The sequence below is a fragment of the Nerophis lumbriciformis genome, linkage group LG34 (assembly GCF_033978685.3).
Source record: "Nerophis lumbriciformis linkage group LG34, RoL_Nlum_v2.1, whole genome shotgun sequence".
Taxonomy (NCBI): Eukaryota; Metazoa; Chordata; class Actinopteri; order Syngnathiformes; family Syngnathidae; genus Nerophis; species Nerophis lumbriciformis.
In genome coordinates this window covers 12,163,827-12,187,760 of record NC_084581.2, presented here as the reverse complement: position 1 = coordinate 12,187,760, position 23,934 = coordinate 12,163,827, and the positions used below count along the sequence as shown (strand labels likewise).

At 40.5% G+C, this 23,934-nt stretch overlaps 1 protein-coding gene across 3 annotated transcripts in view; it reads left to right on the top strand.

Moving 5' to 3' along the window:
• The first annotated feature begins 7,464 nt into the window (after positions 1-7,464).
• The window catches only part of LOC133576500 (exostosin-1), a 331,236-nt gene continuing 314,766 nt past the window's right edge, over positions 7,465-23,934 (top strand). For 2 of the 3 annotated variants that reach the window (XM_061929780.1, XM_061929779.1), the window contains exons 1-3: positions 7,465-7,856; positions 8,536-8,995; positions 9,324-10,075. In XM_061929780.1, coding sequence (XP_061785764.1) covers positions 8,726-8,995; positions 9,324-10,075 — 1,022 coding nt within the window. In that variant the 5' untranslated portion in view covers positions 7,465-7,856; positions 8,536-8,725. The remainder of the gene's footprint in view (positions 7,857-8,535; positions 8,996-9,323; positions 10,076-23,934) is intronic. The other variant, XM_061929781.1, reaches the window with a different exon arrangement.

The following is a 23,934-nucleotide window of genomic DNA, read 5'->3' as shown; positions in this document are numbered from 1 at the left end:
GCCGATCCGATCCAAATATCGGATCGGGACATCCCTAATATGTGCACAATAATTTGAATAGAATAGCATAAATAGATTAGAAATAGCATAGGTTCATAGGAATAGATTATAAATAGAATAAAATTCCAGGGTTATATAGGCAGGATGTAGAGCTTCTCCACTGACGTTTATTCGCTGTAATTTAGTTTTGAATACAACAATAACGTAAAATTTTTTTCATCATTAAGACAAAATAGTGATCTGGAAAAATGAAAACAAGGAATGTGTCTGAAAAGTAGCAGGAACTAGCAAAAGCTTTTGTTGTACTGAAAATATAAAGGAACTATAAAAAAATTAATGATTCAAAACTAACAAAAAATATGACACACGATCTACTCTCCAACAAGCTGACTTTAGGGCACATTTTTCCGATCTGCACCAACATGTAACTTATTTTCTCTCAATCTATGGCGCCCTCTACAGTCTTGGGGTCTATGCCTCAGTACGACTTGAAGGCCTGGTGTTGATGGAGGCATAGACATCATATAGTGAAGTGAAATGAATTATACTTATATAGCGCTTTTCTCTAGTGACTCAAAGCGCTTTTACATAGTGAAACTCAATATCTAAGTTACATTTAAACCAGTGTGGGTGGCACTGGGAGCAGGTGGGTAAAGTGTCTTGCCCAAGGACACAACAGTAGTGACTAGGATGGCGGAAGTGGGGATCAAACCTGCAACCCTCAAGTTGCTGGCACGGCCACTCTACCAACCGAGCTATACCGCCCCATATAGAGATATGCTGCATCGACTGCTACTGCCTATTGCTCGGATTTACATGACGTCATGTCCGGCTCATTGAATATGCGTGGTGGTCAAGCCAGCGCCTGTTCTCAATGGGTACTTGGCGCCATTGAGCCTTCCTCGATTAAAAACACCCTATGCTTGTGTTCCTTGCGGCTCAACAAACCGTTCAAATCGCGAAAAGGATAAAAGTTTTTTCAGTGTTCCTCGAGAGGTAATCAACAACGGCGGAAGAGTGCAAGATTTTACGAAACGACGACAAGAAAACTGGCACACACTCTAGTACAAGGAAATCATCGGCGGTCACTCGAAGCGAGTATGACGATCCCCCTGGTAGGGGTGTATCCCTTTATGGAGGATGCCTGTGCGTGACGTTGTTTAACGTGGGGAGACTGGTGCACAGACAGTCACCACACGATTCTTGACAGATCCGAGTCAGGGTCCAGTGGCATGGAGTCCAAGACGACTGGGGACCCTTTTCTGCTGCAGCCTTCATCCGCCATCCATAGGGTTAGCAATCATCCTCTGCATGTTCCACCGTTGAGGTCTTGGGTCGTTATTTCCCCATAACTGGGCCCACATGGATGTGGGGGTGCCTTCTTCCGCCATCGCAGCCGTTGTGGTAATTCTTACATCTACCGTTTTCCGCCTGCTCTGCCGTTGAGGTCTTCACCGTATCCCTGGCTAAGGGGCAGTCAGGTACTAGGCCTTTGCCAAGGGCCACCTGGGGTAACAGTAGTAAAGGGGTTAACCTCCTAGTGCCCAAGACCCCATAGAGGAGCCTCCACTGCCGGATGCTCTTTAACGTCATGCCCAGGACACAAGGAAGTAGAGTTGAAAGCACAAGTATGCAATGATCATTTCGTTAAAAGTTTGTTTGATATGCCTGTACTTTTAACTTGTAGCTTTTCCCATTTAAGTATTATCTTGACATTATTTGTGTTTTATCTAGGTTCTGAGTTTTTAAAACACAGTTTTGCTACAAGTGTTTCGTAAAGCACCAACTCGGCAAGTCTAAATAAAATAAATCAAATGTGAGCAAAATCTAAAAGAGTTAAGGTTTTACTAAAGGCAAACATTGGTTGATTGATTGATACTTTTTTTTTTAGTACCGGTAGATTGCACAGTACAGTACATATTCCGTTCAATTGCCCACTAAATGGTAACACCCCAATAAGTTTTTCAACTTAGTCGGGGTCCACGTAAATCAATTCATCATAAATGAAGCGTTCAGCCCTTACACAATGTCGACATCTAGAGTTGCATTTTGATAAAGACGGGGAAAACACGCGTACTCGTGACAGCGCATGTAACAGCAACAAACATGGCAGATTAGATGTGAAGTTAGATAATGAAATGCAAACTTACCCGAGCAAAACCGAAGAATATTTATCTGGAAGAGTCCTGATACCAATTTCCATGACCCAGCCCCACACAAAGAAGTTGTAGACCCCCATGCTTTTCCAAGTTTCCATCTGTTCTGTCATGTAGATTGACTTCTGGAGCTCCAGATAGTTTGATATATCTGGAATCTACTCCAAAGGATAATCATTGATTACACTTTACAAATCTTTTTTGATAAAGTATAGGAATCTATTCCATTGCATTGTTTGATTGTTTTGCTTGTTTCTGCTTTTTGCAGGAAGATCTAGGCCCTTTGCATAGTCAAAGAGTTTGAGGCTGCACAACAGCCATCTTGGTTTGGTTGACCACCACTGGTTTTCATTTCCTGGAAGAAGTCACATGGCAAAATACAAGCAATATGAGGTCTATGGACGGAGGTAATGACATGTGACGTGTCCACATCAGGACTATCATGCATCAGGACATCTAGCGCGCCGCTAATTCCTCCCTCTTTGAAAATGCATGAGCCGTCGTTCACGTGGATAAATATGACATGAATATTTCAGCACGCTTAGTCGCCGAGGCACAGCTGAGAACATAAATCAAAAATGTGTGCGCGTGAGTGTGTTGTGTGTGTGTGTGTGTGTGTGTGTGTGTGTGTGTGGCGTGTATGAATGTGTTATTAAATCATTAACGTTGACGGGCGGCGCAATGCCGGAGGGAATATTTGGATAATTGAAAAGCCAAAACCTGCAGACACTTTGCTCCTCTTTGACACAAGCGGGCAACTCCCATCGTCGTTAAACCTTTGGAGGGAACTCGTGTCTCCTCTATGAAGCTGTCAGTCAGCAGGTGGGCGCGGCCTATATTTGCCATTGCATTATGTAGAAATGCTTCTGGTCTTTCTGAAAGACCACAATCCTCAAAAAACACAGGGATTATTTTACTGCAAGAACCCTTTTGATTTTTTTCTCTATTTCTTTTTTTTTTAGAAATATATCCGTGACAAGATGGCCTTACTATAAAGAATGTTTAGTGAAACCAGTGCTTTTATTCAGATGGGAGTAGGGTTGTACGGTATACCGGTATTAGTATAGTACCGCGATACTAATGAATCATATTCGGTACTATACCGCCTCTGAAAAGTACCGGTCCGCCACCCCTCCCCCGTGCCCCCGTCGTTGTCACGTCGTGTCGAGCAGACGAGCATGTTCGGCAGCGCACAATCACAGAGTACCTACAAGCAGACACAGTGTGTAGACAGAAAAGAGAGAACGGCCGCATTTTGGCTTAAAAACTAACGATAAAGGTGAAGTTATAACACTGAAACGCCCTCAGGAAGAGGTGCTTTAAGACATGGCTAGCTAGCGCCTAAGGTCCAGCCGCAGTCGGCAGTGTTTTAGCTACTTCTAAATCACTAATCCTCGTCTCCATGGCGACAAATAAAGTAAGTTTCTTACAAGTATCATCCCTGCAGGACGAGGAATAGCTAAACCTCCTTCACTACACACCGTAGCTCACCGGCGTCAAAATATAAACAAATGCCATGAGTGGATCTACACCTAACATCCACTGTAATGATACCAAGTACAGGAGCGTATCAAGTCGATACTACTATAATTGTGTCGATATTTTTTGGCATCACATTTTTTTTCGTTTTAAAAAAAATTTACAATATGTTTATAAACTCAGAAAATATGTCCCTGGACACATGAGGACTTTGAATATGACAATGTATGATCCTGTAATGACTTGGTATCGGATTGATACCCACATTTGTGGTATCATCCAAAATTAATGTAAAGTATCAAACAACAGAAGAATAAGTGAGTATTACATTTTAACAGAAGTGTAGATAGAACATGTTGAAAGAGAAAGTAAGCAGATATTAACAGTAAATTAATAAGTAGATTAATAATTAATTTTTTACCACTTGTCCTTAATAATTTTGACAAAATAATAGAATGGAAAATGACACAATATGTTACTGCATATGTCAGCAGCTAAATTAGGAGCCTTTGTTTACTTACTTACTACTAAGACAAGTTGTCTTGTATGTTCACTATTTTATTTAAGGACAAACCTGCAATGAGAAACAATGTTTAATGTACCTTAAGATTTGTTGTTAAAATAAAGCCAATAATGCAATTTTTTGTGGTCCCCTTTATTTAGAAAAGTATCGAAAAGTATCGAAATAATTTTGGTACCGGTATTAAAATATTGGTATCGGGACAACACTAGATGGAAGTTAATTTTACAATTTTAACAATGATTTTAGAGTGCATGAGTAAGTGGAATTTTGTCCACAGTCACAGCTGTTCATGATACAGTTTATTGACCTAATTAGATGGATCCTTTTGTTATTGTTATGGCTTGTATGACAGCAAGAATACAATGATTGCCTACAACAAGAAGGAAGGTTGGGTGACTGACGACCCCAACGGAGCGCGATAATTTGCCACATCTACTTCTGAAATGTGTGACTTGATGTGAGAGGTTACTTAAAGTGGAGGACGGATATCTAGTGGAGGTCGCCTGCTTCCTGGGGGCTCTGCTCTCCATCGATTAATCGACCTTAATGTGTCGCTACAGCTGCTGAAGACGATGCGTGCACGCACACACTAACAGAGTGGCGATGACACCAAAAATCAATTTGCAGTGCAGACATAGCACGACTCACGACTATAAAATAAATCAACAAACTATTTTTGTAAATAATGTATTGGATATCTTCTAGGAGTACATTTTAAGAAGCTCGGAGTCTAATTCCAATTAATATGAGCGTCAATCTCCCATAATCCAAACAAGTATGATCTGCTCATCTGTTTGTCCTGAAGCTGAATGCTTAATGTATGCAGACGACACGCTTTTCTTCCTTCATGGTCAGACCAAAGACATTGTTGCTGCTAAACTCACTAAAACAATGTCCTGTGTTACAACTTGGTTGCAGGAGTGCTGTCTGCAGCTAACCCTTCCTAAAACTGTCGACATGTATGTTACTTAAACAAAAGTATCATCTGACCCCGACATACTGTACATATTAATGGAGAAAGAATAGAAATTGTCAGCCAATATAAATATATTGGGTTAATAATAGATTCTGAGCTTTCCTTTAAAGCCCATATTGGCAAATTGTGTAAAATAATCAAGTTTTATCTCGCAAATTTTTCGTGCAATTCGAAATGAAATGTCAACTGAAGCTGCAAAATTGTATTTGCATTCGATGATTTTCAGCCACCAACTTGCCTTACCAGCTGGTCTCAGGCTGGTCAGAGTTTAAAAAAAAAAAAAACCATTGGAAATCTTGTACAAACAAGCAACTAAGGTTATGGCTAAAAAAAACCCTAGGCACTATCATTCTGTGCCATTCTAAAAAAATACAGTATTTTAAACTGGGACAGTCTTCACACATTTGCAGACCTAAAAGTGACCTATAAAGTCCTGCATGAATTGGCTCCAGATCCCCTGGCAGAGTTCATCAGCCAAAGAAACAGCCGTGAGCGTGTCACTCGAGGCTCTGTCAGAGGTGACTGTTATATTCCTCTGCGCAGGAGCACTTTCAGTAAGTAAGCCTGGTCAGTAAGGAGTGCAAATGTGTGGAACTCCGTACCTGAGGAGGTTAAACTGGTCACAACATATACAAGGCCTTTACAAAAAAAATTAAAATGTGGCTTATTAACGCCTACAGCTGCCAGCACGAAAAGATGACCCTGTTTTGATGCTAAGATAAATGTTATGTTGCGATGTTGTATTTTATTTTTTATCATATCGTATATATGTATTGTGGCAGCACAGTGGAAGAGAGGTTAGTGCGTCTGCCTCAATACGAAGGTCCTGAGTAGTCGTGAGTTCAATCCCGGCCTCGGGATCTTTCTGTGTGGAGTTTGCATGTTCTCCCCGTGACTGCGTGGGTTCCCTCCGGGTACTCCGGCTTCCTCCCACCTCCAAAGACATGCACCTGGGGATAGGTTGATTGGCAACACTAAATTGGCCCTAGTGTGTGAATGTGAGTGTGAATGTTGTCTGTCTATCTGTGTTGGCCCTGTGATGAAGTGGCGACTTGTCCAGGGTGTACCCCGCCCTCCGCCCAATTGTAGCTGAGATAGGCTCCAGCGCCCACTGCGACCCCGAAGGGAATAAGCGGTAGAAATGGATGGATGGATATATGTATTGTGGGCTTTTTTCTTTTTCTCTCTTTCTTTTAATTTGTAATTTTACTGCCTTTTTTTTACATCATGGCCAGGAGACTACAGATAAAAAGTAGCCTTCTGGCTAATTCTGGCTTTTTTTATCCATGTGTAGTCATGTGTTTTTATGAAATTGTATTCTTGGCAATACTAAATTGGCCCTAGTGTGTGAATGTGAGTGTGAATGTTGTCTGTCTATCTGTGTTGGCCCTGTGATGAGGTCGCGACTTGTCCAGGGTGTACCCGCCTTCCGCCCGAATGCAGCTCAGATAGGCTCCAGCACCCCCCCGCGACCCCAAAAGGGACAAGCGGTAGAAAATGGATGGATGGATGGATGGGCGGGCATTGTCCTCTTTGAAATAAACTGATCTTAGTCTTAAAGTGGCCACCAGATGGCGGTGTTTCACACCTGATGTACCTGCGCGGCATCATTAAAACTTCCCCTCTTAATTTACGAGGTAATGTGTTCTAATTAAATCACAAGGCGAATAATTCCGATCAGCTCGGACGGGAATATTGATGAAGTGATCAAGATGGTCCGGATAGTGCAATCAGGACTTCTAGGAATAACTCTGTAAATAAAGGCTGACGTATCTTTTTAGGAGAAGTGGCAACAACCGCACCGTCTCCGGAAAAGTCTCGCTAATGTGCAATCTGAGCAAATATTCTAAATGACATACACTTTGTCTACGAATCGGCTTCATTATTAACACGCAAAGTTGCCTTGCAGGCAATTTAACTCGTCCAGAATATTGCAGAAGTCAGCGATGATGTCACTATCACGTCAGTCAGACGTCCCTTAAATTGGCACATTTGTTAAAGAAGTTCAGTACGAAGGAATAAACGACTGGCAATGACTTGAAATGGATGAAAAGTTGCACATCTGGATCATGCAGGAGGGGATGTGCGCTTCTCTGATCCGAAAGACGAGTGTGTGTGTGTATGTGTGTGTGTGTGTGTGTGTGTGTGTGTGTTCGTGTGTGTGTGTGTGTGTGTGTGTGTGTGTGTGTGTGTGTTCGTGTGTGCGCGCGGGTCTGTCTGTCACCGGAACTGTGAACTGAATCTTGTAAATTGGATTGCGTGCGCGCAGGGCTCACGCACACGGAGGGTGAGGATGCTGCGTTCAAGGACTCAGCCCAAGTGAATATTCCTTTCGGATTCGCTTGAGATGGACGCACGTCTTCGGACCGCCGCGTCTGCACGGATGATGCGAGCGAGCGCGGAGGAGGCGCGCGCAGTGAGGACGAGCAACGAGTCTTGCCGTTTTCTATCTTGCACGGATATAAAAAAAAATAACAATAACACCGTTTTTTTTTTTTGGAAAGTTTTGGGAGCAACACATGGAGGGGTGCCGGCGCCTCATTGCTTCGCTGAGTGTGTGTGAGTGAATGAGGGTGTGTGTGCTCATTAATTGCGGCTTCATTAAGAGGATGTGTGATGTGATGTGTGCATCCACACCGGGGCGGTTGGAGGCTGGAGGGCAGAGCATCCAGCATCCAGCACAAGCATTCCTGGGGACCACAGGTGTTCCTTTAGTAAACAGGTAGGCACTGTTGACCTTTTATTTAACACTGACATATGATTCAATGGTATCTTTATAGTGATTGCTGAATAGGACTTTAGAATTATTATTCAATTTTAAACACGTTACTTGCTACTTCTGCACATTTTTAACATTAACACGTGCAGAATAAATGTAAAGTATGGCAACAATGTAGAGGAATTCAATTATTCTAGTGTCTTTTTATGGCCTTAAACTTTTACAAGAGTTTGAAGTATTTAAGACAATTTTAAACATCTTGCAGAAATGATAAAACATATACTTGTATATGATAAAGTGATGTTTTGACGGGTGTTATCTATACAATGTTGCTTTTACAATGTAAATAATGCAATTCCTTGACACTTAAAAAGTGATAATTGTTATAAATTGTGTTATACTAACTGAGGGCAGTTACTAATATTTGAACCCTTTCGCATTGCTAAATAAAGTATTTAGATATCTGTCTGTAGTATGGACTACAACTACAATAATACACAAAGTGCAATAAAATATTTCTGATAATTTCTAGTCAATATTTGTAATAAAATATTTCTGATAATTTCTAGTCAATATTTGTATTATTATTTTGCGTGACCTGGAACTATTTCAGCAAGTATTTGTCAGCTTTTGTGGGAACATTTTCATCCATTTTTCTATTGATGTGTACATTTCTTTCCAGTTACTCTAAATCCCAAAATGCTGCACTTTGGATAGGATTCCCTGTGGGACACCCCTGACCTGAGTGGACCCCCCTCTCCGCATCATTCCTTCTCCATCCCACACTTCAGTCCTCCTCCGGTTTTTATACCATTGCTTCTCCTCCCGACCACCCTACCCTCCATCTCCTTCTCCTCCCCCCCACAGCACACATGCAGGCCAAGAAGCGGTACCTGCTCGTGTCTGTGGGTGTCGCTCTTCTTTTCCTCGTCTGCCAGTGGGCTCTGCAAATCGCCGACTTCGAGCAGCAGCAACAGCAGCATCAGCGGTTTCGGCGCCAGCAGTTGCCCCAGTATCCCGACTATTATCAGCAGTATCAGACCCAAGAGGTGTACCCTCCCGGGCCCCCGTACCGGCAGCCCAGGCACTGGCCCGAGTTGACCCAGCTGCTAGGACCATACCTGGAGGGAGGGGAGCAGGAGGTAGCAAAAGGCACTAAAAGTCATAACCTGCAAGGCCAGAAATATCATGCATGGTCGTTATATTACTAATGATACTGTAAATTGCAAGCTTTGAATTTAGTGTTGGTTTGGAAGACCAAACCAATCAAATGGCATTGAACTAGAATAGAAAAGGTTTTCACGCTAAAATCCTGCATAAAGTCATACCAAAGAGTGGAAGCTACGTAACAAGTCTGTGATAATAACGCATGTGTGTTTAGAATGGGTTGTCATAAAAGATCGTACAGGTGACTGTAGGAAGCAGGTATCAAAAGCAAATCCTTGAAGTTGTTTTCTGCTATGGTTGCAGGAGGATAGTCCCCAAGTCCACCACCAGCACAGCTCACCCAGAGAACGACGCTCGATCCAAGACAACCTCTACAAAAACCGGCGCTGCCGCATGGAAACTTGTTTTGACTTCGCCCGTTGCCAGCCGGACTTTGGAGTCTACATTTACCCTTTACAAAGGGGGGACGAGATCTCTGCCACGTACCGCAAGATCCTCTCTTCCATCGAGGAGTCACGCTTCCACACCACGGACCCCCTGAAGGCCTGCCTGTTTATTCTTGCCGTAGACACTTTGGACAGGGACCGTCTGTCGGCTCAGTATGTCCAAAACGCGAGGATGCGTATCCAAAGCCTACCAACATGGAAAGATGGCAGGAACCACCTTATATTTAACCTCTACTCCGGCACCTGGCCGGACTACACGGAGGATTTGGGCTTTGAAGTGGGCCAGGCAATGCTGGCCAAGGCCAGCGCAGACATGGCCAACTTCCGACCCAACTTTGATATTTCCATCCCCTTGTTCTCTAAAGACCACCCGCTCAAAGCGGGCGGCGCAGATCCCACGGTGGCCCACAATGCACCTTCCTCCAGGCGCTATCTGCTGGTTTTTAAAGGGAAGCGCTACTTGACGGGAATCGGCTCTGAGACGAGGAACGCTTTGTATCACGTCCACAACGGGGAAGATATTATCCTGTTGACCACGTGTAAACACGGCAAGGACTGGGAGAAGCACAAGGACTCGCGCTGCGATCGGGACAATGAAGACTACTCAAAGTAAGACAAACCTTTGTTGCTCTAAACCGAATTAAGGCACAACACAAGCACATAGGGAGGTTGACCTTTTACATTTGAATTCATAGGGTACTCAACATTATCAGTTTTTCGCATTTTTGTCTGTGTTCATGTAACATTTGCCATTTAAAGATAACATTTCTGTCCAAATGTTATTTTTTATTTTCTTACACTGAGTGTCATTTCTAATTAATCATTACAGTTTGTCCTAGGTGTGTTGCCATAGGCAGGAAGTAGTCTTTGCCATTAAGTTGAATATGCCAGTCGTGTATTTTGTTGATTTCTACAAAGTGTTTACATTGTAAGTATTGTACTTATTACACAACAGCTGTTTGATTGTAACATGCATCTTAGTTGTAGTTTTTATTACCAAATTTAAAGGTGTTGTATTCGCCATGTAAAATTGCTAATGCTTATCAGTAGCATGTATATGGAAAATCCAATGAAATTAGCATCGAGCTAGCGCACTTTGAAAAGTGGAGCTTTACTTTTGAGAGCTTTCTACCAGGCATGCTCGTAAAATTGCAACATTAGACACAGTTCACTGTTTAGATGCCAAAGTGCTGGAGCTCGTGCCGAGATGGCTGCACGATTATGGACAAAATAATAATCATGATTATTTTCATCAATATTGAAATCACAATTATTAATCATGATTATTTACAGTGAATTAAAACATATTTTATTGCACTTTCTATTTTACACAAACATGTGAACTTGGCTTTCATTTCAAAATGAAACTATTACAAAAGTTTATTAATAATAAAATTAAAATGTACAAAAGACAGGGCTAACTAAAATAGGATATATGTCTCTGGCCAAATAAAATGTTATTACGTACGTTTTTTGGTGTGTCTTTGAGAGGTGCATGGATACGGGGTCCCTCGGTGCACGGTTGATGTTACCGTCATCTGTATTTTGTGCACCCCCGCTTTTGTAGCTGTTCGTCGGGGCTATGCGCCGGTGATGGGCGGCCCGCTCTGTGAGCAACCAGCTTTACAGCGAGGGCAAACGATGGCGGTTGATAAAAGAAGGGAAGTGTTGTTAATGCTTAACGTGTCTCCACAACTTGATAATTTGTTTGGACGTGCACACCAACGCAGCTTTGCCGTGCAAGTCGTTTGTTGTCGGTTCATTCGCGCGGGAGCATTTCTGGAAACGAGCGTGTGTGCATAGAGAATGGCAAGGCATGCTTTGGTGTTCCGGGGTTTAAATGCGAGGCCTGTTGGTACCCTGTGGGTAAGTCTGTGAGAGGGGACCACCCTGATGTAATAATATATTTATTTTTCTTATATTTTCGGGAGCTACGAGCTAATCTACCTTCAACCTCTGTTGTTACTCACTCCTACTCGCTCTCACATCTACTGTATCGGTCGCCCCCTGGTGGTTGGCTGATTTAAAATGCTGCGGAGCCTGTTTTTTAAATGATAATATTGCCGACGATCACCCTCATTAAACGTAGCTGCCAAAATCGTGATCACGATTAAAATTTGATTAATTGTGCAGCCCTACGTCACGTGCAACAATGGTATCAAAATATAGTACCGTTTTATTTTACCTGAGTCGGTACTAGTTAGTCCTGACAGAATTCGGTTGGCACCTATAAGATACCAAATTCAGTCCGTAACCTAATGTGCACATGCCCAGAACACACAGTTCAGTAATTACACGAGTACACAAACATGTAAAGCGACTTTGGGTACTTAGAAAAGCGCTATATAAATCCCAGTTATTATTATTATTATTATTACAAACAGAAGTGACGAAATCAGGTAAAAACCAAACAGTATATTAAATCTGTAAATTGTTTGTTTGATCTGGACTGACTCTTCCCGCCATTGATTCGGAAGGCAGGTAACCTTGGTATTGTTTGATGATGTCAGGGTCTATGAACGGCTAATGTATTACATTTACATCATATTTTATTGTCTGTAGGTACTTCCAAATGTTCCCTTTTGTTTAGAGTGAGGAAGGAAATGTTGATTATTGCCATATTTCAATGACATCCAGTTTGCAAAGATATTGCATTCATATCAGGTTTTCAACCCCAAATCATCAAGCATGATTTATGTTTGAGGGTAATTGGGTCACTTGGACAGTGTAGAGTAAATCCACTGATTGGTATTTGATACTCTTCACTAAGCCACAATGTTACTGATTTGGTGATACAGGACGGCTTAACCGGCGTTTGCATGCCGGCCGACTTTGTTTGTAATTCAATGAAGTGAGTCGAGACTTCTTGTGTCTGAGGTTCACGCTTGTAACGACAGTGGATAGATGAGTGCTGTTTGTTTGTGCAAGAGCAAGAGGAGAGACCTCGGGAGCAAAAAAAAAAAAAAGTTGTGATGTGGAGAGGAGAAAGGAGAAAGATATTGTGACATTTTTAAGCTGATTGCACTCACTGAGAGAGCTTTTTGTCATCCTGTGCATATTTTAGCATAAGAGAGCTACACAACAACCGCAGACCGTTTCGCATACATTATTTTCATTTTCCTACTACTTTTTGCCAAAGAAAAAAGTTTCCTGGTAACATCCCAAATTAAATTTAATTAAAAAATACAGCAGACATAAAAATAAGCCGCTTTGGTTTCAGACGTGATTCATAAAAGCTGTTTCACAGTAAATAAAAGCGTGAAGTTGCGATAAGCAGAATGAACAGAGTGAGCTTAAGGGGCTCCTTCACTAAAGAAAATCAGCACAACGTTCCATTTTCCATCCTCTGGCCTGACAGCTTCTTTGGATTTTCACATTCGGTGGTCTTTGGAGTTTTTGGTGGTTTGTTTTTTATTATTCATGTTGTGCTTTTGAGGCAAACATTACAAGAAAACAGTGAACTCAGCCTTTTATGGGAATGATGTCGACTGTCCATCATCAACGGGTGAGATGGAGGTTATCGATAGGAACATGGGAATATAAACAAGTTGCACAGCACTCAGATAGACAACAATGCCTTCAGAATGCATCTACCTGCCAACATTTTCATTTGAAAATATGAGAAAATGAGCTCTCATTTCAACCCTTTGTAAGAGATTCAATAATTTAGCAAATCCCTGCCCCCTATACTATTGATACAATTGAATGGAATTGTAACAAGGGTGAGTCCATCATAATGACTTATTTTGCGTGCAAAGGTGTCTACTCTTTGCGTCTTAACAGCTTTTGTTTTGCACCACGATAGAGCTAAACCATTCTTGTCTGGGCAAGCCCCCTCCTGTAGAAGATCAATACTTTGGATCTGGCAGTATGCGCTCATATAAGATGTGTCCAATCTAAGCTTGTGAGCATGAGAGATGAAACGTCTTCTAAGACCATCTGACCAGTTCTGTTGCTATGCACTGGGAATCCATTGACCAGAATGAATGAGAATATTCACAGGAAGGGTTAAATAAAGAAAACTCCTGTGTGGCTCCTGCACAATCACCCTTGCAGATTGCTGCGCTGTATCGGCAGTACTGGGAAGGATTTTTCTTTATTGATGAAAGGAAAAATATGGGAAATATAACAGAATAGACAAACATATTTTATTGTCAATAGACACATCTTCAGTGAGATTGAAACTATTCAAACGAGAGGGCGACAGTAAATAAGGTAGTTGTTTAGGGAAAAATTGATAGGTATGTCTTGGGCTGATGTGTAAACCCCCTTTTAATGATGGGCGGATAGTATTTGGGAGAAAAAAGTTCTGTGTAATAATAATAACTGTGAAATCATTACCTCACAGAAGTTTTGATTGTATTTGTTTTTGGGTTAGTTTGTAAGTTAAGAAAGCTGTAATTTAGTTGACTAATTATTTTGTTAGTGAGATTCCCTTATGAGCTTATGATGCACCTTACACGGACAATTTTAAAAGGCAGTTAGAAATACAATTGTTTAGGTGTGCGGTCCATTAATATTCCTTAACACACTTAAAACCTTTAGCATATCTGTATGTGGAATTAAATTATGGAATGGATTAACCAAAGAAATCAAACAAAGCACTGATATGATTCAGTTTAAAAGACTGTTCAAACTACAAGTGTCAGGACTTGATCAAAAATAGGACTCAGATGCAGAGTGGAGAACAATCCGGCAGGCTTTTATTTTGAATGTTACTTTTCACCTCTGGAGTCAGGGCAGGACAACATCGGCTATAATCTGACAATTAGGCGAAAAGCTTCCACAAAAAGGGAACAACCGAAAATCACTCCGAAAGGAGGAAACAAATAATATCATTCACAAACTATACTTAGCGCGGAATATAACTATGAAATTTATCAATAACAAAAAACGCTCCAAAAGGAGGGAGAAACAATGGGCTATAAAACGTCTTCACTGTTTCTGATCTAGAAAAATAGTTAACAAAATTTCACTCACAAATTGAGGAAAAAGAATAACTGTAAGAATAAACTGAAACTCACCACTTCGACTGCAAAACTATATAACCAAAAATTAGAGATGTCCGATATATGCGTTAAAATGTAATATCAGAAATTGTCGGTATCGTTTTTTTTTTTTTTATCGGTATCGTTTTTTGTTTTTTTAAATTAAATCAACATAAACTACACAAGATACATTTACAATTACTGCACCAACCCAAAAAACGTCCCTCCCCCATTCACACTCATTCACACAAAAGGGTTGTTTCTTTCTGTTATTAATATTCTGGTTCCTACATTATATATCAATATATATCAATACAGTCTGCAAGGGATACAGTCCGTAAGCACACATGATTGTGCGTGCTGCTGGTCCACTAGTAGTACTAACCTTTAACAGTTAATTTTACTCATTTTCATCAATTACTAGTTTCTATGTAACTGTTTTTATATAGTTTTACTTTCTTTTTTATTCAAGAAAATGTTTTTAATTTATTTATCTTATTTTATAATTATTTTTTTAAAAGTACCTTATCTTCACCATACCTGGTTGTCCAAATTAGGCATAATAATGTGTTAATTCCACGACTGTATATATCGGTTGATATCGGTATCGGTTGATATCGGTATCGGTAATTAAAGAGTTGGACAATATCGGAATATCGGATATCGGCAAAACGCCATTATCGGACATCCCTACCAAAAATCACTCTGCTTAGGAAGAGAAAATGAAACTCAAAATACCAACAAGGGAATTAAGGATCAGGATACTCAAAGCAAGACAAGACAAGGCTTGGGCATGATGCACGTGACAACGAGACATTCTGGCACAGAACAAAGGGAGGCGTGGGCTTATAAAACACATGGGGGGTAATGGGGAACAGGTGGAAACAATCAGGGATCAGGGATGACGTCAGACTGATGATACAAAAGGAAAGGCAAGTGACCTGAAACGAGAGGAAAGTTACTTTTCAAACTAAAACATGAAATTCACATGACAGAAAAAACCAAGACAAGACATCCCACACCGCGGTGTGACAACAAGTGTTCACAAAGTACACAGAAGAAGAATTATGATGAACATTTTGAACCCTTTTTTTCCCCTTTTTTTTTATTGAGACAAAGATTATTTATGTATTTAATATTTGTTTGCTTACTATGGTATATTATTTATTTATTATTAGAGATTATCGGCCGATAAATGCTTTAAAATGTGATATCGGAAATAATCGGTATTGGTTTCAAAAAGTAAAATTAATGACTTTTTAAAAGGCTGTTGTACGGAGCGGTACATATCCGGTAAAACACGGATATAAACCCAGTCAGCAGCCCCTCCCCTTTCCCCTCTCTCCTCTCCCCACACACAACACAGGAGTTGACGACTGCATCACGAGAGGTTTACTGGCGACGCTTGATGACCTCATCAAACCGCCGCGAGCAAAGCATAACAACATCAAGAGTGTGTTGTTGCCGGTGCTTTAGCCGTGGCTAACAAGCTCGATGACTGACTAACGACACCATGTCTATGGTTTGGGATTATTTTAAAGTGTGTCTGACGGATAAAAAACTGGCAATTTGCAATGACTGCAAAAATTTGATTATGCGAGGAGAAACCAAGACGTCTTCCTTTAATACGAGCAATTTGATCTCCCACCTCTTCAAGAATCATAAGGAGATACACGATGAATACAAGCGGAAGATGGATGAAAAGCAAACACCGAAAAAAAATAGTACCACACAGTTGTCGCTTAAAGACAGAACAAACAAAAATACAACAAAAACCACCCTGGGGTGAAAGCTCACCTTGTGGTCAGGGACAACACACGACTGTGGAGTTTGGTGTGGATAGTCTGCCCTGCATGGCGCACACTTTGCAGCTTGCAAACAGAAATACAACAAAAAACACCCCAGGGCGAAAGCCCACGTTGTGGTCAGGGACAACGCACGCAGTATGGCAAAAGCTACGGTGGAGTTTAGTATAGCTAGTCGGCCCTGCATGGCGCAAACTTTGCAGCTTGCAGTGAACGGAGATGCCCTGTCTCAACGCAGCATTTCAGAAGCTCTGGCTGACTGGTAGGCCACTTCAAGCACTCACCACTAGCTTGCAGCACATTTGTGTTACTCATACAAATACGTTAGAGCAGGGCAGACTGAGCCCAGTTTATAATCTCCTTTTATACAGTATGCCAGGCAGTCTTGCACTAAAGGAGGACTATGTTATTGTTTACTTTATTACTCTAGTATACTCTGGACTGAAGCTGTGTGCCTTCATTGTTTTTGTAGCTGTTGTTTTGAGGCATGTTTAAAAAAAAAAAAAGAATAATGCACTTTGTGAAAGTCAAAGTATAGTATTTCCCATAGTTGTAGTGGGTATTAGGATTATCTCAGGGAGAGCATATCCCAAATTCCAAGCAACTGTTTTGAGGCATGTTAAAAAAAAAAAAGCACTTTGTGACTTCAATAATAAATATGGCAGTGCCATGTTGGCACTTTTTTTTCCATAATTTAAGTTGAAGTTGTTTTCTTATTTTGGAAAACCTTGTTACATTGTTTAATGCATCCATCAGGGCATCACAACAAAATTAGGCATAATAATGTGTTAATTCCACGACCGTATATATCAGTATCGGTTGATATCGAAATCGGTAATTAAGAGTTGGACAATATCGGAATATCGGATATCGGCAAAAAAGCCATTATCGGACATCTCTATGTATTATTTATTTGTTCACTGTTATGTTACAGAGAGCAAGGAAATTGGATAAAATTGCTATGGTATGAAAAGGGGTAGGATTAAATATACTCTGCTTCTTCCTACTCCTTTTCGGAAATACTGTAATGAAACAACTGGAAATATGTGATAAATTACATTGTCTTGTATGCATGTTCGAAATGAACTGAAACTGAACTTTAATATGCCTTCACAATTTTTAGAGCAATTTTGGAGCCACTATTTCACCCACTTTTATCATGTGCACTACTACTCCACGTCAGGCCTGGAGTAGTAGTTTACAACAGTCATGTTTAAGATAGTTGAGCCTCAGAGGATGTCTACTGACCGAAAGTCTATGTTACACTGTTCTAGGCTGCAAGAAAAGTACTATGAGTGTTTTTTTAAACTGAGTGGACCCAGTCGAACACAGCTGAGTGAGTGGCGTGTGTAAACGAGCGACCTACCGATCTTTAAAATACTTAAGTGGTGACTGGCAGCCTCGTTTAGTGTTGTTTTAACACGCATCAATACACACATGGGGAGGGTGGCGGGGTTCTGGAGGGTGCAAGGTAAACCCGTCAGAGTCAATAATTAACCTCCGACTGAATTAGATCGCCATGGAGGGAAGATGTCAGCTCACGCCTTGTGAGTTTCTTAAAGATGCTAAACACAACCCAATGTAAGTCAATATATGCTGAGCTTTTTGAACAAAGCATTGAAAGGACTAGTTTGTTGCGTACAATGTTTGACTGTACGATAACCGAGACAGTATATGACACTTTTGATGAAAACCCAATCCTATTTAAGGAACATTTTTGGGGGGAATTTTGCCTATCATTCACAATCTTTATGTGAGACTGGAACGCATATTTTTCTCTTTTCTGTGCATTCTAAAAAATGAAAAACTGCTAGTGCTTGGTGTCTAAAATTACAGGTAATGGGAGTACAATCTATTTAGCTTATAAAAAAACTCCAACGCTGTTTTATATGCAGTACAGGCCAAAAGTTTGGACACACCTTCTCATTCACAACACAACTGATGGTCCCAACCCCATTGATAAGGCAAGACATTCCACTAATCAACCCTGATAAGGCACACCTGTGAAGTGAAGTGAAGTATATTTATATAGCGCTTTTCTCTAGTGACTCAAAGTGCTTTTACATAATGAAACCCAATATCTAAGTTACATTTAAACCAGTGTGGGTGGCACTGGGGGCAGGTGGGTAAATTGTCTTGCCCAAGGACATAACGGCAGTGACTAGGATGGCGGAAGCGGGGATCGAACCTGGAACCCTCAAGTTGCTGGCACGGCCACTCTACCAACCGAGCTATACCGCCCCAAAGTGAAAACCATTTCAGGTGACTACCTCTTGAAGCTCATCGTGAGAATGCCAAGAGTGTGCAAAAAAGTAATAAAAGCAAAGGGTGGCTATTTTGAAGAAACTAGAATACAAAACATGTTTTCAGTTATTTCACCTTTTTTTGTTAAGTACATAACTCCACATGTGTTCATTTATAGTTTTGATGCCTTCAGTGACAATCTACAATGTAAATAGTCATGAAAATAAAGAAAACCCATTGAATGAGAAGGTGTGTCCAAACTTTTGGCCTGTACTGTACATGCTGAATAACAGGCACATTCATTATAACATTTAATACTTTCATTTTAAATGTATTTTTATTTTAAGCATTACTGTAACTTATTTCCTACTTGCATTGATTTTACGTAGCACAAAAAGCAACTACTTCCGTCAACAACAACAACAACGGTGTTTGCTACCACTAATTACGGCAGACTTTGTGAGAGCCTTGGAGCGTGATCATGTAGCACTATTACTAAACCTTTTAAAACAAGAACATACAACACTGAGTATGTTTCCATGCACTAAATTAGTTTGATTTCTCAAATAATGCAGTTTCTTCTATTTTTACACCTTCATGTAAAGTCCCAGTTTCCAAGTGCTATCGCTTATGAGACTTTGGGTCATACACAGTGTGCTTCTTGTTCGCTAGGGGGTGATTGTGTTCATTTCAGCTTGTCTTACTATGTAGGAATGTAAATAGAAGAGAATGCTACATGCTACATGGAAGAGCTAGTAGCTTTCAAACTCTGGCTCTAACACAGGCCTGGGCAATTATTTTGACTCGGAGAAAAAAATGTGTCTGGGGGCCGGTATATATATTTTTAGGGACACTAATATAAAACTTCACAATAGTGTCTGATTGAATGCTAAAAACGTTATGACAAACCGCCTTAAAAAATGGAATGGAATTTAAATTTTTTTTTACTGAATGATACACCCACGATGTACATTAAAATAAAGAATATGGGATTTACAATATTAATTATGACCGATAAAACACTGAATATTGACAACATATGAACGTCACACCCACTCTCGATCAACATATTTTACAATCAAGCGAAACGCAACAAAAATGCAACAAAAACAGCGAAATATGAACGCGAAGAGCAAAAAAAAAAACACCTACTGTCTGATATATCTGATATATCACTAAGCTTTAGAACTTTGTTGTAAAAATCTCCTTCCGTGTCTGTCCCTGACACCCGCATTTCAGGCTGGCAGCTCTGGAAACACTCTGTGGAAACGCTCCCTTCCCACACTGCTTGGTGCCTCGTCTGAGCTGCTGTGACTTAGATTACCATAATACCTAATTCACCATCATCATCGGCGGTCACTCGAACGAGTATGACAATCCTCCTGGTAGGAGTGTATCCCGTTATGGAGGATGCCTGTTCGTGACTTTGTTTTACGTGGGGAGACTGGTGCACAGACAATCACCACACGATCCTTGACAGAATCGGGTCAGGGTCCAGTGGCATGGAGTCCGAGACGACTGGGGACCCTTTTCTGCTGCAGCCTTCTTCCACCATCGCAGCCATTGTGGTAGTTCTTAAATCTGCCATCTTCCGCCTGCTCCGCCGTTGAGGTCTTCACCGTATCCCTGGCTAGGGGGCAGTCAGGTACTAGGCCTTTGCCAAGGGCCACCTAGGGTAACAGTAGTAAAGGGGTTAACCTCCTAGTGCCCCAAGACCCCATAGAGGAGCCTCCACTGCCGGATGCACTTTAACGTCATGCCCAGGACATAATAATTAATTAGATTACCATAGTAACTAGTATATCATGCAAAACCGCAGATTCCAACCATTGAAATATTTTGTATAGTTCAAGACTTACGGTAATTTGAAAACATCACTGCACATCATAATGGCAGTTACAGTTTCGATCTTAAAGATCTAAAAAAATTATTTGGGAATGTCGGGCGGGCCAGATTGAAAAGCTTAACGAGCTGCATGCTGCCCCCGGGCCTTAATTTTCCCAGGTCTGCTCTAACACAGTGTTTTTCAACCTTTTTTGAGCCAAGGCACATTTTTTGCGTAGAAAAAATGCGGAGGCACACCACCAGCAGAAATCATTAAAAAACTAAACTCAGTTGACAGTAAAAAGTCGTTGTCGCAATTGTTGGATATGACTTTAAACCATAACCAAGCATGCATCAATATAGCTCTTGTCTCAAAGGAGGTGTACTGTCACGACCTGTCACATCACGCTGTGACTTATTTTGAGTTTTTTGCTGTTTTCCTGTGTGTAGTGTTTTAGTTCTTGTCTTGCGCTCCTATTTTGGTGGCTTTTTCTTTTTTGGGGGGTATTTCCCTGTAGCAGTTTCATGTCTTCCTTTGAGCGATATTTCCCGCATCTACTTTGTTTTAGCAATCAAGAATATTTCAGTTGTTTTTATTCTTCTTTGTGGGGACATTGTTGATGTCATGTTTGGATGTACATTGTGGACGCCGTCTTTACTCCACAGTAAGTCTTTGCTGTTGTCCAGCATTCTGTTTTTGTTTACTTTGTAGCCAGTTCAGTTTTAGTTTCGTTCTGCATAGCCTTCCCTAAGCTTCAATGCCTTTTCTTAGGGGCACTCCCCTTTTGTTTATTTTTGGTTTAAGCATTAGACACACCTTTTTACCTGCACGCTGCCTCCCGCTGTTTTCGACTTCTACAAAGCAATTAGCTACCGGCTGCTACCTTCTGATATGGAAGAGTATTACACGGTTACTCTGCCGAGCTCTAGACAGCACCGACACTCAACAACAACACATCATTTGCAGACTATAATTACTGGTTTGCAAAAAATATTTTTAACTCAAATAAGTGAAATGAGATAATCTCCCACGGCACACCAGACTGTATCTCACGGCACACTAGTGTGCTGCGGCACAGTGGTTGAAAAACACTGCTCTAACAGATAACTACAACTTCCCACTGCTGTTTGATGTTGTTGGTAATGTTAATGCGCTTAAATTACACTTGTGGTTATTATGATCATCAGAGACATACAAGAAGATTCCTATTTTAGTAAACTGCTTGGACTGTTTACTGTTTATGCAAATTAAACAGTGAATTTTTTTTAATTGCTAATTTACAAATCAATGATGTTGTTTGAGTTATTTTATACTGGACGTCTAACTCTTATATCACTAAATAAAGTATGAACAACAAAGTTGTTGTGATGTCATTTGATCTACCGCTATTTATTTTTCTTGTCCACTGACTAATAAACCATACACATATTATCTCTCGGCTATTTGTAATGTTTTAATTTGCCAGCAATAATTTGAGTTACTAGCATCCCCGCCATTAGTTGGTGTAGGAAATGCCACAGTGAACCCCGTAATATCCGCCCAAAACATCAGGTCTCACTCCATTGCATTAACTTATAGCTATATGGACACAAATATGTTTTTCAAGCATGGGAAGAAAGAAGGTGAGTTTGAAGGACATTGTTGAGAAGAAGTGAATGACAATCATTGAGTTAAAAAATAAATAATCAAACACATGATTGAGCATGTCGCCAACTTGGCGAACAATTAGAGAGTGGTACTTCCATTTTGCGCAATACTGAAGCAATATGAGTCAATAACGCCAGCCAAGAATGTTAGAATAATATCTAAACAGCGGATGTTTATCAATGAAAATATGGAGAAGCTGCTGATGGTGTGTTTGACGGAGAAGATGGTGGAAGTAGATAGTAGTGGACTGAAGTCCACTCTCCAAAGTGAATGCTGTACATTATTGTTATATCAATTCATAAAACTTCTGTAGTTTTCTGTAGTACATTTTATCCTATTGTCTTTATCAAACATTTCTTATTTTAAAGTTTGCTTTTATTTTTAAAAAGCATGCTACTTGTTAAAATTGTGATGTTTTTGAGGGCCGGGGGGAGGCAATCACCAATAAATTGACTTCAGTTCATCTCACTGGGTGATGTTGATTTGTTATACAAGTGTTTTGAACCAATTACCGTAAATTCCGGACAATAAGCTGCTACTTTTTTCCTAAATATTGAATCTTACGGCTTATGAAACTAATGAAACTAGATTATATGATATTATATAATAATTTTGTAAAAAAACAAACAAGCAAAAACTCTGAGAGGGTGTTTGTTTGTGCTATGGCGCCATCTTTAGGACGATTTAGCTCACTGCAGGAGCTGCAGTGTCCTTCCATTTACCGGAAGTGTTCTTTTTTTTTTTTTTTTTTTTTTTTTCAAATGGAGTGCCGTTCAGCCTTCTAGCCTTCCATAGCGTTTCTACTCTTATGGATTCTTCATTCATCACTCCATGCAACATTTGTGAGTTTTACAATATAACTAAAGTTTACTAAACCGTTGCATGTGTGATGTCTGTAGGAGTGTTTTCGTGCATTTTTCTGCACGTTATTGTAACGTAACGACGCTAGTGTTGTTAGCATTAGCTAATATGCAAACAAGTTTACGAGTGTCTGTGTTAATATTATTAACTTACAATGGCATTCCTTTTGTGTTGTTTCAGTTTCACAAATTCCTCAGTAAACTCAGCAAGACGCCACCGTAAAGTTATTGAGTCTGTTTAGCTGTTTGGAGAGCTGTCTTCCGCAGCTAATGACGATGACTTCTGTTTTGTTTTATCAGCTGTTTTACTGCCGTGTTACAGACACAGTTTGGAAACCATTAAGATACGAAAATAAACATTTAAATAATCTTACTGTGTAAATAACTAATTTCGTATATCTGCAGCTTATAGTCCGGAGTAGCTAAAATATATAAAAATATTTTTTTCTTCTAAAATTTAGTGGGTGTGGCTCATATCCGGCGCGCTCTATAGTCCGTAAAATACGGTAAGCTTGTAAATTAAAGTACTACTGTATGCTCTTTTGCTTGTTCCAGAATATTGGCTGAGAAACCATTTATTTTCCTGTTCGTCACATCAATCGGCACACCTGGTATGCTATTTAATGAGATTTAAAAAAAAAAATGCATTGCAAATTTTGCTTTCGGAAAAACAATATTGCTCCCTTTTAAATTGATGCTGCAGCAATATGTTTATTATTGTGGTTCTTAGTCAATGCACTTCATCACACTAGGTTGTTTCCAACATAGTGCTGACCTTATTTAGCTACAAGAGAGGCTCAAAATATTAAAAACTGCTATGTGCGATGGAATGGAGTGGCGCAGTATTAGCGGGCCTGAGCTAGCAAACAAACACACACGGCGAGTGACAACAGGATGGAAGCACAGCTGCCGACACATCTGTGAGTGTTTGGCAGCTGCAACATTCAAAATGCATGATGGGAGAAAAGTGACAAAATGTAATAAAGGAAATGTCAGCGGCGGTCACGTGGGTGGCGGGCAACGTTTGTTTGCCAGGTGGCGCAACGTTCTATTAGCGTACACAGCAAAAGCAACCTCTTTTCCTTGCTCTGTGTTTTAT